General features: G+C 36.0%; 1 protein-coding gene across 1 annotated transcript in view; it reads left to right on the top strand.

Moving 5' to 3' along the window:
* LOC128661323 (gastrula zinc finger protein XlCGF26.1-like) overlaps positions 1-6706 on the top strand; it is a 67820-nt gene extending 61114 nt beyond the window's left edge. Inside the window, exon 3 of the mRNA XM_053715592.1 lies at positions 6688-6706. Within this exon, the coding sequence (XP_053571567.1) occupies positions 6688-6706 (19 nt within the window). The remainder of the gene's footprint in view (positions 1-6687) is intronic.
* The last annotated feature ends 6452 nt before the right edge of the window (positions 6707-13158 follow it).

Genomic DNA, 13158 nt, shown 5'->3' with positions numbered 1-13158 from the left:
TATATCCACTGAGGGGATTACCCCTTAGGGTTAGAGAATAGTATAAAGAAGCTGGAGACTTGTATGTTATAGGGTTTACTCTCCTTTCCTCCACAAAATACTAGTTTTTCTTAAAATTAGCCTAATTAGGTTATCCTTGCTGGGGTTACTAAGTATTGTCTTGTTGATATACTGTGACGTAGTCACTGACACTGTGATTTCTGAGATTGGCGATCGCCACTAGTTCTGGTAAATCGTGTTGACGTAGTCTCATACATTTTGCTACCCTCTAGTTCTCGCATTCGTGGCTGGACTTCTTTACTCACATCACTAGTCTTTTTCACCCCCATTTTTTCCCCTTGGTACTGGGCCTCGTGGTGGGTTTTTTTTTTTTTTTTTTTTTTTTTTTTTTTTTTTCCCCTCACTTGATCATCACTTACACATACCTATCCTCACTGGTCTATGCAAGGGCATTCTCTTGCTCTCAAATTTAACACATAGTCACTTTTTAAGCACTATTTCTCACGTAATCTCGGCTCATTCACTCTTTTTTTTTTTTTTTTTATCTCGCTCGTAAATTCTCACTTACTGGCACATGGACAAATTTCTTCACGTTTCACCCAAGACTCCTCCGGCCATGGCAGCGAGGCAGAGAGATAGGAAAACGAAAGGCAATCAAGAGACAGTCATGGACACACATTCAGTTGCGTTAAATATGTCAGCGATACAAGAATTTACTAACATACATAGTCTTGTTGCTAGCATATCTGATGCGCTCTCTCCCAAATTTGAAGCTCTTAGAGCTGAAATTAAACAAGACTTCTGTTCTCTAACACAAGAAGTCAGCCAATTTTCCAATAGGTTACAGGAAGCCGAGCAGAGAGTCTCGGACCTGGAAGACCTAACAACAGTACACAGATCCAACTTAGAAGCTGTGAATACTAACCTACAAAAAATACAAAACAGGCTAGAGGACCTAGAAAATCGCTCTAGGAGAAATAATATAAGAATCATAGGGCTCCCAGAAGAACAACAATACGATAATCTTGTTAATTTTGTATCAGAGACTCTACCTAAAATTCTAAAATTGCCATCTACCTTATATCCTATACCTGTGGAGAGAGCGCACAGAGTAGGCTCTTTACGCCCAGAGGACAAAACTAGAACTAAGCCTAGACCTGTTATAGCCAAACTGTTAAACTTCCAAGACAAACTCACATTATTTCAGTATTATCGTAAACAACAACCAGTTAAAATTGGAGGCATTACAATCCTTATGTTTCAGGATTTCTCAGCAGACACCGCAGCAAAAAGAAGGGAACTTGCTCCTATTTGTACCAAGTTTATACAAAAAGGATATCAAGCAACTATAATATTCCCTTACAAACTAAAAGTTAAAGTTAATGATACAGTTCGTTTTTTTGAGGAGGCTCACTTAGCTGAGAGCCTCTACAAAACATTGAACTCCCCGGTCCGATGACAACAAGTTTAAATAGCAAGACCTCAGATATTGCACAATATGTGGGTTCTCTGTTTTTTTCTCAAGGTAGAAAGATTTTTTTTGCTTAGACGCAGGATTCAGTGTCTATCTTCTCTCGGTGCGGAGAGGGCTCATTTTTTTAGGGTAATTATTCATGGGTTTTTTTTTTTTTTTTTTTTGTGTTGTTTTTTTTTCTCTCTCTCCTTTCATTCTTTTTTTCCTTTTATATATAAATGAATACACTTAGTGAATGTAAAATAGTATCATGGAATGTGGGTGGCATATCCACTCCTATCAAGAGAAAGGCAATTCTTACTCAGCTTCGAAAAATTCAGACTGACATTGGTTTTATTCAAGAAACTCATTTATCTGCAGAAGAATCTTTAAAACTTAAGACGGCCTGGGTAAAAGAAATATATTTCGCACCTAGCATTAAGAGAAAGAGAGGGGTAGCAATACTAATTGGGAAAAAAATTAACACTGAAGTGATACAGTTTGAAGCTGATCCAGGGGGGAGATATGTCATGTTGAAGCTCAAGATCTTTCAGAAGATGTATACGTTATGTAATACATATGGCCCTAATGCATTTGATCCAAATTTTTGGACTTCTCTTCAGTCCAAACTGTTAGCGTACACAGAAGGGTGTTTGGTTTTAGGCGGAGATTTCAACATGGCTCCGCAAAGCCCAATCGACAGATTAAGACGAGATTCTAAACGGCTGAAACAAAAAAAAGACAACTTAGAATGTAAAATGTTTAAAAGAATTACACAAAATCTAGCATTGCGAGACGTTTGGAGACATCAAAATCCTTCTATCCAGAGTTTCACGTGTCTCTCGAAGGCGCATAAAACACTCTCTAGAATTGATATATTCTTAATTGATGAACGCATGTTAATGCACGGGGTAAAATCGGACATACTACCAATCCTCCTCTCAGATCATGCACCAATTGTGCTTGAGTTTCAGCTTTCACATTCACGCCCTGTTTCATCGCGTTTTTTCTTTCCCTATTATCTGATGTCAGAAATAAAATTTAAGAATTGGCTTGTTAACAAATATAAGGAATATGTACATTTTAATAAAGAATTTTTGAACCGCCCTGAATTATTCTGGGAGACTGCGAAGGCAGTCATGCGAGGGGAAATACTATCGTACAATATTGCCCTACAAAAGAAATTCAGATTCAGAGAAAGAGAGACATGTCAATGTCTGACCAACACTTACAATCAGTATTTGCTTGATAAATCGTCATTGAATTGGGCAAAATATGTCAGGGCAAAAAACGAGAGGGATACCTTTGTTTTGTTGCAGGAAACACAAAGAGAATTAAGAATAGAGGCTAAGCTACATAGATATGGGAATAAATCGGGTAAGATGTTGGCCAAACTAATTAAAAATGAGAAAAAACAACCTGTAATAGATAAACTGCAGGATAGAGGGCTACAGATCTCTAAACCGGATGACATTTTAAAAACATTCTACGAATATTATCAGGAATTGTATTCATTTAAAATAAGTGACTCACAGAAATCTTTGGATTTCTGGAGGGATATCAAACATCCTACAATTACATTAGAAATGTCTAACAGTTTAAATGCTCCCATCTCCGTTGAAGAAATAGAGAAAATAATATCTGAACTTTCTTTAAATAAAGCAGCAGGTCCGGATGGCCTACCCAATGAATTTTATAAGATCTTGTCAAGTGAAGCTACCTCACATCTTTCTATTCTTTTTAATAGTTTTTTCACAAAGGGCAACTTGATTCCCTCTCTATTCTCCAGTTCATATACAACATTGTTATTAAAGGGTGGAAAGGATCCCCACTATAAAGAATCTTATAGACCAATTGCTCTGTTAAATTCTGATTACAAAATTCTTACTGCGATTTTAGCATCCAGGCTTCAAGGGATCCTCTCAGAAATTATACACACGGATCAAGCAGGCTTTCTGAATAATCGTAACTCAGCTGCAAAAATTAGAGAAGCACTACTAGTGACAGAATACTTCGAGGCTATGTCTAAGCTGGGGGATGGGGGGGGGGACACACCTGACCTTGCCATTATTTCCATCGATGCCGAAAAAGCCTTTGATTCAATATACTACGAACATATTAAAACATCACTAAGACAGTTTGGTTTCAGGGGCAATTTTCTTGAATTTATTGGGAATCTTTATAAACAGCCTTCAACGAAACTGATAGTAAATAACACCATCTCGTCTTCTATCCTTTTAGGTAGAGGGACAAGGCAGGGGTGTCCTCTCTCTCCACTTCTATTTAATATCTCTATTGAGCCCCTAGCAATTAAAATTCGTCATCTCTTGGATGGTATAAAAATCCGTAGTACTGAAATAAAAATTGGCTTATATGCTGACGACCTGCTGCTTTATTTGGCAAATACTAAATTGAATTTGCCAAAACTTTTTCAGATATTGGAACAATTTGGGTCATTCTCTGGATATAAAGTAAACATGGCCAAATCAGAGATATTTTGGCTTAGGAAAAATAATACCTCCATACTGAAAACTCCTTTTCACCAAGTAACAGACTCCTTTAAATACTTAGGGATTCACATCCCGACAAGAACCTCAGATCTATATGCTTTGAATATCCCTCCGGTAATAAAAATAATTAAAGAAAAGCTTTTGATTTGGCAAAAACTCCCTTTATCACTCTCTGGAAGGATTGCTCTCTTTAAGATGGCCCTCCTCCCAAAACTACTGTATATACTTCAAAATACACCAATAATTCTCTTAGGAAAGGACATTCGATCAATTAACACCTCTCTTATTCAATTCCTGTGGCAAAATAAAAGGTCAAAAATTTCTCTCATGAAACTCTCATTACCAATAGAATGTGGAGGTCTTGCCTTACCTGACATAAGGTTCTATAATTTCTCCTTTCTAGCTCGAAACGTAGCAGACTGGATCTCACATAATAATTATGTATTGAATAACGATCTTGAATCCAGTATCTGCTATCCGTACTCTCTAGATGCGTTAATACATTTAGAACCTAAAGAAATTCCAGCAGAAATTAAAAGGTTCAAAACTATCCTTAATCCACTCAAAGCCTGGCGTAAAATAATGTATTTTCTGTCAATTAATAATAGACTTTCCTATATCTTACCTATAATAGGTAACCCTACTTTCCAAGCAGGTTTGGATTCGGAAGTTTTTAGAAAATGGCATACTGCTGGACTATCAAAGGTTATTCAAATTATAGATAACGAAAGGAAGTGTATTAAAACATTTCAGACATTAAAAACGGAATTTGACTTATCCAATAAGGATTTTTTTGCATACCTACAATTAAGACACTTTGTTCAAGATCTAGTTAGAATAGTGGGCTGGGAGTGGGGATTGGGCACATTGGAAAAGTGGCTCATTTTAACAAGGAATGGTCACATGTCGATTGCACCGTGTTACCATCTTCTGAGCATAAATAAAGCAGCTTCAGTATTGACAAATATGATAGCTCACTGGAACATGTTAATCCCGTGTAGTAATATTGGAAAAAATACTATTCAATTATCAATTAAGAAAATTGCTCAAGTAACACTATCTGCAACCTGGAGAGAGGCACACATTAAACTCCTACACGGGGCATATTTTACCCCTAAGAGAGGCTTTAAATGTACTAGTGTGGGGTTTGATAAATGTCCTAAGTGTTCGCTACAGGCGGCTGATTTAATTCACATGTTTTGGCTCTGCCCAAAGATCAAAAATCTTTGGGCCAAGGTTGAGTATTGGCTTAAGAATGTGCTAAAGATAGCAAGTTTTTCGCTAACACTATATCAGATAATATTCTGTCTTAAGAAAGATCCTGGCAGGCAAATTAATGAAAAAATAGTAATTTCTACCATCCTTGCCACCAGATACTTAATCTGTAAAAAGTGGAAAAGTCGTGTAACTCCAAGCATCTCTGAGATTAAAAATTGCATGAAAAAACAATGTATTTTAGAGCAGAGAGGTGCAGACTTAAATAATGACCAAGACATCAAAAGATTCTTTGATAAATGGGCAGTCTTTCTAAAAATATTTCCTGAGGCAGAAATGAATCACATAATCTTTCCTTTCAGGAATACAGAAATTGTTTTGCTAGGGAACTGGTAAAAACTAGGCGAGGTAGCATTATAATGGTTTTTTTTTTTTTTTTTTGTTCTCTCTGTTGTTATTTTTATGATTTTTGTTTAGTTGGATCACCTCTTTGCACCGGGGGGGATATATGCGGGGAGGGAGGGGAAGGTTTAGGGGGGGTTGAAAAGTAAAACCCCAAGCAATGTCAATGAATAAATTGATTAGACTATACCAATACGCAGATTACTTAATGTATATCTGCATCTATAGTTAAACATAGTGTTACATGAATGGATTTTTGTATAAATTGTGGTTCATGAAACTGTGGTTTATGTTATGTGTTTAATGCTGTTTTATTTGTTTTTGACATTTGGTTGGATTATAAATAAAGGTAAGAAAAAAAAAAAAAATGTCATGCTCTATCTAAATCATGAAAGAAAAAATTTGGGTTCAGTGTCACTTTAAATGAAAATGTAACCATTTTTCTATTTTTAATTTTTTCATATACCTATTTTTTGGTTTATTTCATTAAACATAGATGTAGATGACCTTTAGTTCAATGTACATCAAGGTTTATTAACAATCAAAAACCAAAAAAAAAAAAAGGAAGAACTTTCATTTACCAAAAAATTGTTTCTTAAAGTTTAGTATCTTTTTTTTTTTGTTTTTGTTTACATGTCCATATATATCCATCAATATGAGTTTTTTTTTTTTTAGATGTGTTTCAAAATATATTTTTGTTTCAATTGTTTAGGTGACAATGGTTACCCTTGTTGGCCATGGCTTTTGACCCCCGTCACATCATGCCACAAGAAGTACTACTGAGAGAACATTCTATGTGTTAAAGATGCGTTTCAGAGTGTTGGACCGTTCTGGAGGAGACCTTCAATATTCTCCAGAAAAATGCAATGATAACATTCTTGTCACATGTTGCACAATATTGCCATTGCACAAGGAAACTTAGAGGAGGTGTGTCCTAATGATCCTACAGAAGATGTGTATGTACCCCAAGACATAGTAAGCAGGCACACAACTAGAGACGGTGTGCAAAACAGGATGGAAATAATTGAGATATTTTTCATGTAAGTGGATATGGTTTTTTTTCTAAAAAATTCTTAATTGTTTAAACTAATATTTTTTTTATTACAGAAATCAAAGAATAACATAAGAGTTTTATCAACTTTGAAAATAAGAAATACCATTATTCATTTCTATAGTTTGTGATGTACTGTGAGAGAGCAACTAACCATATCTGTTTATTTTATTGTGTTTACCTTCCATCAATAAAAATAATATTTTATGAATAAAAATTTATAAGGTTTTGAACTTTTATGTATTCAATTTCTTTTTATTAATGTTAATATTGTAACCATATTTATTAGCAACATTGTTAAAGTATTTGTATACAAGAAATACTGTATTAAAAAACACTCTTTTTTTTTTTAAATAACAAATAAAAAAAAATGTTACTCACAAAACAGTAACAAAAAGTGCAGAACTATGAAAATGGAAAACAAACGTATCATGGATTTGGATATCTCCTACTCATTTATTCTATTTTATTTTGGTATTTTGGTTATTCAGAATCCTCTATTAGAATATTATTCCTTTCTTTTTGCAATTTCAACATTTCTTTAAAAAATTCTGTTTGTTCATTTTGAAATGACAAAGCCATGTCTGTTAGTGTTTAAATGACAAAGCCATGTCTGTTAGTGTTTAAATGACAAAGCCATGTCTGTTAGTGTTTAAATAACAAAGCCATGTCTGTTAGTGTTTAAATAACAAAGCCATGTCTGTTAGTGTTTAAATGACAAAGCCATGTCTGTAAGTGTTTAAATAACAAAGCCATGTCTGTTAGTGTTTAAATAACAAAGCCATGTCTGTTAGTGTTTAAATGACAAAGCCATGTCTGTTAGTGTTTAAATGACAAAGCCATGTCTGTTAGTGTTTAAATAACAAAGCCATGTCTGTTAGTGTTTAAATGACAAAGCCATGTCTGTTAGTGTTTAAATAACAAAGCAATGTCTGTTAGTGTTTAAATGACAAAGCGATGTCTGTTAGTGTTTAAATGACAAAGCCATGTCTGTTAGTGTTTAAATAACAAAGCGATGTCTGTTAGTGTTTAAATGACATAGCCATGTCTGTTAGTGTTTAAATGACAAAACCATGTCTGTTAGTGTTTAAATAACAAAGCCATGTCTGTTAGTGTTTAAATGACAAAGCCATGTCTGTAAGTGTTTAAATGACAAAGCCATGTCTGTTAGTGTTTAAATAACAAAGCCATGTCTGTTAGTGTTTAAATGACAAAGCCATGTCTGTTAGTGTTTAAATAACAAAGCCATGTCTGTTAGTGTTTAAATAACAAAGTCATGTCTGTTAGTGTTTAAATAACAAAGCCATGCCTGTTAGTGTTTAAATAACAAAGCCATGTCTGTTAGTGTTTAAATAACAAAGCCATGTCTGTTAGTGTTTAAATGACAAAGCCATGTCTGTTAGTGTTTAAATGACAAAGCCATGTCTGTTTGTGTTTAAATAACAAAGCCATGTCTGTTAGTGTTTAAATAACAAAGCCAGGTCTGTTAGTGTTTAAATGACAAAGCCATGTCTGTTAGTGTTTAAATGACAAAGCCATGTCTGTTAGTGTTTAAATGACAAAGCCATGTCTGTTAGTGTTTGGATGTCATTGGTCCTGTCTGGTAAATCTTGTTGCGCTATTACTACTTCTGGTCTTTCATGAATGTCAGAATCTGTGACCATTGGATTCTGTGATGTATCTAATTCAGGCGCAGTTTGTCCCTCTGGTGTGTCCCTCTATCTGGGTCTCATCCTCATCTTCTGGACAAATTGTATCTTCAGCAAGTGGTTCCAAAGTAATTTCAACCTCCTCTTCTGAAATTAATAAAAAAAAATATCAGATTCAAATAATATAGGTAATATCTGAATCTAATGTAAAAGAAATGGTTACATACCATTGAATAATGACATAGAACTGTATTGCATTGTCTGTAGCAATGCTCTAACACCTGTAAATATAAAAAGTATGATTAGATTTAGATTGTATCTAGACACAGGAATTCTATTTTAACTCATTTCACAGACTCTATAGTAGGGATGGTGAACATTGGAACTCCAGATGTTTCATAAATACATTTCACAGAATGCTTTTGCACAATGAAGTGCAGTCAAGCATCATGGGAAATGTAGTTTTTAAACATTTGGAGTGCCAGATCACCATCACTGCTCTATAGGCATGCTACAGCAGATCATCCATATTAAATTCTCAATACTAATAAAATCAGGATAATCAAGGTTACAAACATAAGTAAAGAAGTGTGTTTGTGTAGTTCTAGATCTAAAGATTAAAAAAATAAAATAAGTCTTATTTGAAGGCTACTCCAGTATACCTTTGCAGCTTAAGTTTCTAAAAACTGACGGCTAGATTACGAGTTTTGCGTTATGAGGGATGCGATAGGTACTTGTACGTTATTTCCATTGCATATCTTTTAATAACATAGGTGTTACGAGTCTCCAAACAACCTCGTAACGCGTCACGGTAACACGATTACTGCGTTTATTTAATAAGCATAATTACGGGCGCTTTAAACATTCTCCCATAGAGATCAATGATAAATGAAATAAGCACAGATTTTTCAGTTAACACTCGATCTTGCGAGAAATACACACTGCTCTGTCATATTACATATACCACATAATGCACCACAAAAACACACATCAAACATACAAGCAACAATCGCTCACGTAACATAGCACATACGCATTACACATTCACAATCGGATAAATAAAATAATGCACACTGATACTCAAATAATACATTTGCATTGCCAATTACGGAACATTAGTACAAATAAACATTTACACCACTTGACAAATACGAGACCATCACAAATCAACATTTATATTTACAGATACTACTTTTGGACAATGTTATGCAAAACGATCACTATGACATCATCGCATTATACACATTACACAAATACAAACTCAATATGAGCATGCGCAAATTCACACAACTAATACACATTGCACGCATACTAATTACTAACAAAGCACACCTGAACCTCCTTTACTTTGCAAACCAGTACATCATTTACATAGGGTATATAAGCATGCTACAAGCATGGCTTCTTTGACTGTGTTGCTGGAGGGTTTTGTAAGATTAGAGAGGAGAGAGATTTAGTGAGTTAGTGTTATTATGAGAGTTAGTGTTAGTGTGAGAGAGTGAGTTAGTGTTATTGTGAGAGTTAGTTAGTGTTAGTGTGAGATAGTGAGTTATTGTGAGATAGTGAGTTAGTGTTATTGTGAGAGTACGTGTTAGTGTGAGAGTTAGTGTGAGATAGTGAGTTAGTGAGCGAGAGTTCATTTGGGTGAGTGTGTTTTGTTAATACTTATATAAACACATTTACACGCAAACACATTCAATACATACATACACTTATCACTAACACTATATACACTCCACACCCCATCCCCTCTCATACTACACTCCATACCCCATTCCCTTTAAACCCATACCCCATTCCCTGTAAGCTTATACCCCATTCCCTTTAAACCCATACCCCATTCCCGGTAAGCCCATACCCATCCCATGGTTAGATTTTGTTTGATTTTCAACTTATTGTTTAGATATCCTCATTTTTGTCTTTTTCTACATATCATGTGAAATATTGGTGTAAAGTGATGTTACATTGCAAGTCGCTAGAATAAGAGGTCCTTCATGTTTTCTTGTCTCTATTAAATTTATAACACTAGTGAAGTCCCTTAGGTAGGAGGGCAATTCTTTAAAGGGACAGTCTAGTATAAATTAAACTTTATGTATTCAGATAGTACTTTTAATTTTTTTTTTTAATTTTTTTTTTTTTCAAAGAAGCTTTATTCATATCAAACAAAAGTACACATCATAAAATATATGCACATAGCACACGTCAACAAATGTTATAATACAATATGTTATTGGGTCAATGAATCACTGAGTTAATCCCCTGTGTTGACTGTTAAAGAGCATGAGGCAAATAGTACATAATGATGTCAGTCTGCAATATATACACAAAGAGGTGAACCAATATTTAAAAACTCATGGTCTAAGTCAGTGTACTTCTTTTTAAACCCTAAATTGAAGCACTTCAGACCTCTCTTGGATATTAAATTAAGTCACTTATAAACAGTTTTGGGGATATGTGCAGATAAAATTTAACATAACACACAGAAAAAACAATTACAACACAGAAGAACTTGTGTCCAGGGACACAGATAACCAGAAAAAATGTCATTCTTATATTTAATAGTACCTACAGCTATTATATTCATGTGGAGTGCGGCACTTAAGTGGGTTGGAATCAATAGGCTACAGGGGGCAACATTCAGCTGACCAACACATTAGAAAGGGTATTATTAGCAAAGGGAAATTTCAGTATTGGGGCTGTTTGGGATGTGTAATGACTAATAAGTGGTGGCGTCTCAACTATATGATATATACCTATCCCCCACCCGCTACCGCGGCCGCCAGCCACGAGTGAGGCAATAAAGAGTGTGTTTAATATGCGCGCCATTAGCATGGATGATGATGCAGCAAATAGCCTAAAAGTTATGAGCTAAAGGAATATTTGTCTCCCCCTGCCTCCAAACAACCTGATATGTCATGGGCTTCCAATAAAAAAAAAATAATGATAAAATTAATAGTGTAACAATTGCGTGGTAAACAAGTAAAACATACATGCTTTGAGAATATATTCAAAACCATAAAGCAACAAATTAAACAGTTGTAGCTGAACCGAACAACACAGCAAACCTTTTAGTTGAGTCCCCAAAATTGTCCCAAATAGAGTCTATTGGAAAAAGTTCAATAAAGGAGTACTATCAGCCCCCAAGGTATATCGGCATGTCATTCATAGCATTAGCACCTGCAAAGAGGGTAGTTGAGCAGGGTTGGGCTTCTCCCCTCGGCAGTTTAGAATGAATGATAGTGATAGCGACAGGGAGTAATGTGAAATAGTTCATAGTCCCTGGAGGGTTATACCAGAGATCAAAGTCCTACCATGTACAGTCTGGGTTGCTATCTGGAACTATGATTAAAGTAGTTGAGCTTAAAGACTCCAGGTTTGCATCCACCTCCTGGCTCCCCCAAAGCCCACGTGGCGCCCACAGCATCTCCGAGTCCTGTTTTACCCGTAGCTGTAATCTTGCTGAGTCGGTGGGGTCTTTAATCATAAAAGTAATAGGAGGTTTGCTCTGCTTACCAGTATTGACGTTCATATATGCCAAGACCCGGTTCTCCCTCTGGGGGTAGTGCAGTGTTGCTCCGTGCGCCATCTTAGAAGAAGTGGCGCTGTGTTTCCTGCTTAGCAGATCCGCCTTTAGGGAGAGGCACATAACTTGCATGAGGTGCTGATATGATGTTTCTGTTGCTCTACTTTTATTGCCTTCGATTGTTGATGAGAGTGGTATATTAGAGCAACCGCCTGGGTGTATAGCAGGTTGCTTATCCTCCCTGGGCTCTATGCTTAAATCTGGCTCACTCATTACGGGTTGCTGTAGTTCCGGCTCCGCGGCTTCAGCGTCTCCTACTCTTTCCATGAGAGAAAGTATGTCTTGTTCCGTGGGAGCTTTATCTATCAGTATTTGCATCAGGGCTTCTAATTTAGTTAATCGAGGGTCCAAGTCAGTGGAGGAATCTGTGGCCCACATTGTAGCTAGCTGTTGTCAGCGACCGCACTCACTGAGTGGCTGCGATGCCCAAAGAAGTATGCTTATCTTTGACAAGAAAGGCTGTTAATAATCGGCAGTTTGTTGTAGGTATATGAGAAAACCAGTTCTGGCTAAGTACCCCTGGAATCCAGGGGGGGGAACGTTGCCTGTAAAACCGCCGTCGCTACAGGCCTTGATCGTCCTATTCCGCTTCCGGGATCATTAATACAGCAACTAAGGTTGTGACCTTGTATGTGATCGTGAAGTAGCTTGTAATAGTATAGGGTGCTGTAGATTTAAAGCAAGAACCGGCGGGTAATTGATTTTTCTCCCGGAGCTACAGAAGAGTGCGACTGCACAGAGCCGCTGCCTGGACACGCCCCCAGTACTTTTAATTTTAATCAACTTTCCAATTTACTTTTATCAACAATTTTGCTTTTTTCTCTTGGTATTCTTAGTTCAAACTAAACATAGATAGGCTCACATGCTAATTTCTAAGCCTTTGAGGGCTGCCTCTTATTACATGCTTTTTAAATCTCTTTTCAACACAAAGAGACAGAAAGTACACGTGGGCCATATAGATAACACTGTGTTCAGGCACAGGGGGTTATTTAAAGGGACAGTCTAGGCCAAAATAAACTTTCATGATTCAGATAGGGCATGTAATTTTAAACAATTTTCCAATTTACTTTTATCACCAATTTTGCTTTGTTCTCTTGGTATTCTTAGTTTAAAGCTTAACCTAGGAGGTTCGTATGCTAATTTCTTAGACCTTGAAGGCCACCTCTTTTCTGAATGCATTTTAACAGTTTTTCACCACTAGAGGGTGTTAGTTCATGTATTTCATATAGATAACACTGTGCTTGTGCACGTGAAGTTATCTGGGAGCAGGCACTGATTGGCTAAACTGCAAGTCT

This window comes from Bombina bombina, chromosome 5, assembly GCF_027579735.1.
Source record: "Bombina bombina isolate aBomBom1 chromosome 5, aBomBom1.pri, whole genome shotgun sequence".
Lineage (NCBI taxonomy): Eukaryota > Metazoa > Chordata > Amphibia > Anura > Bombinatoridae > Bombina > Bombina bombina.
The sequence above is the reverse complement of the archived record's forward strand: the minus strand, read 5'-3'. Positions and strand labels throughout refer to the sequence as shown.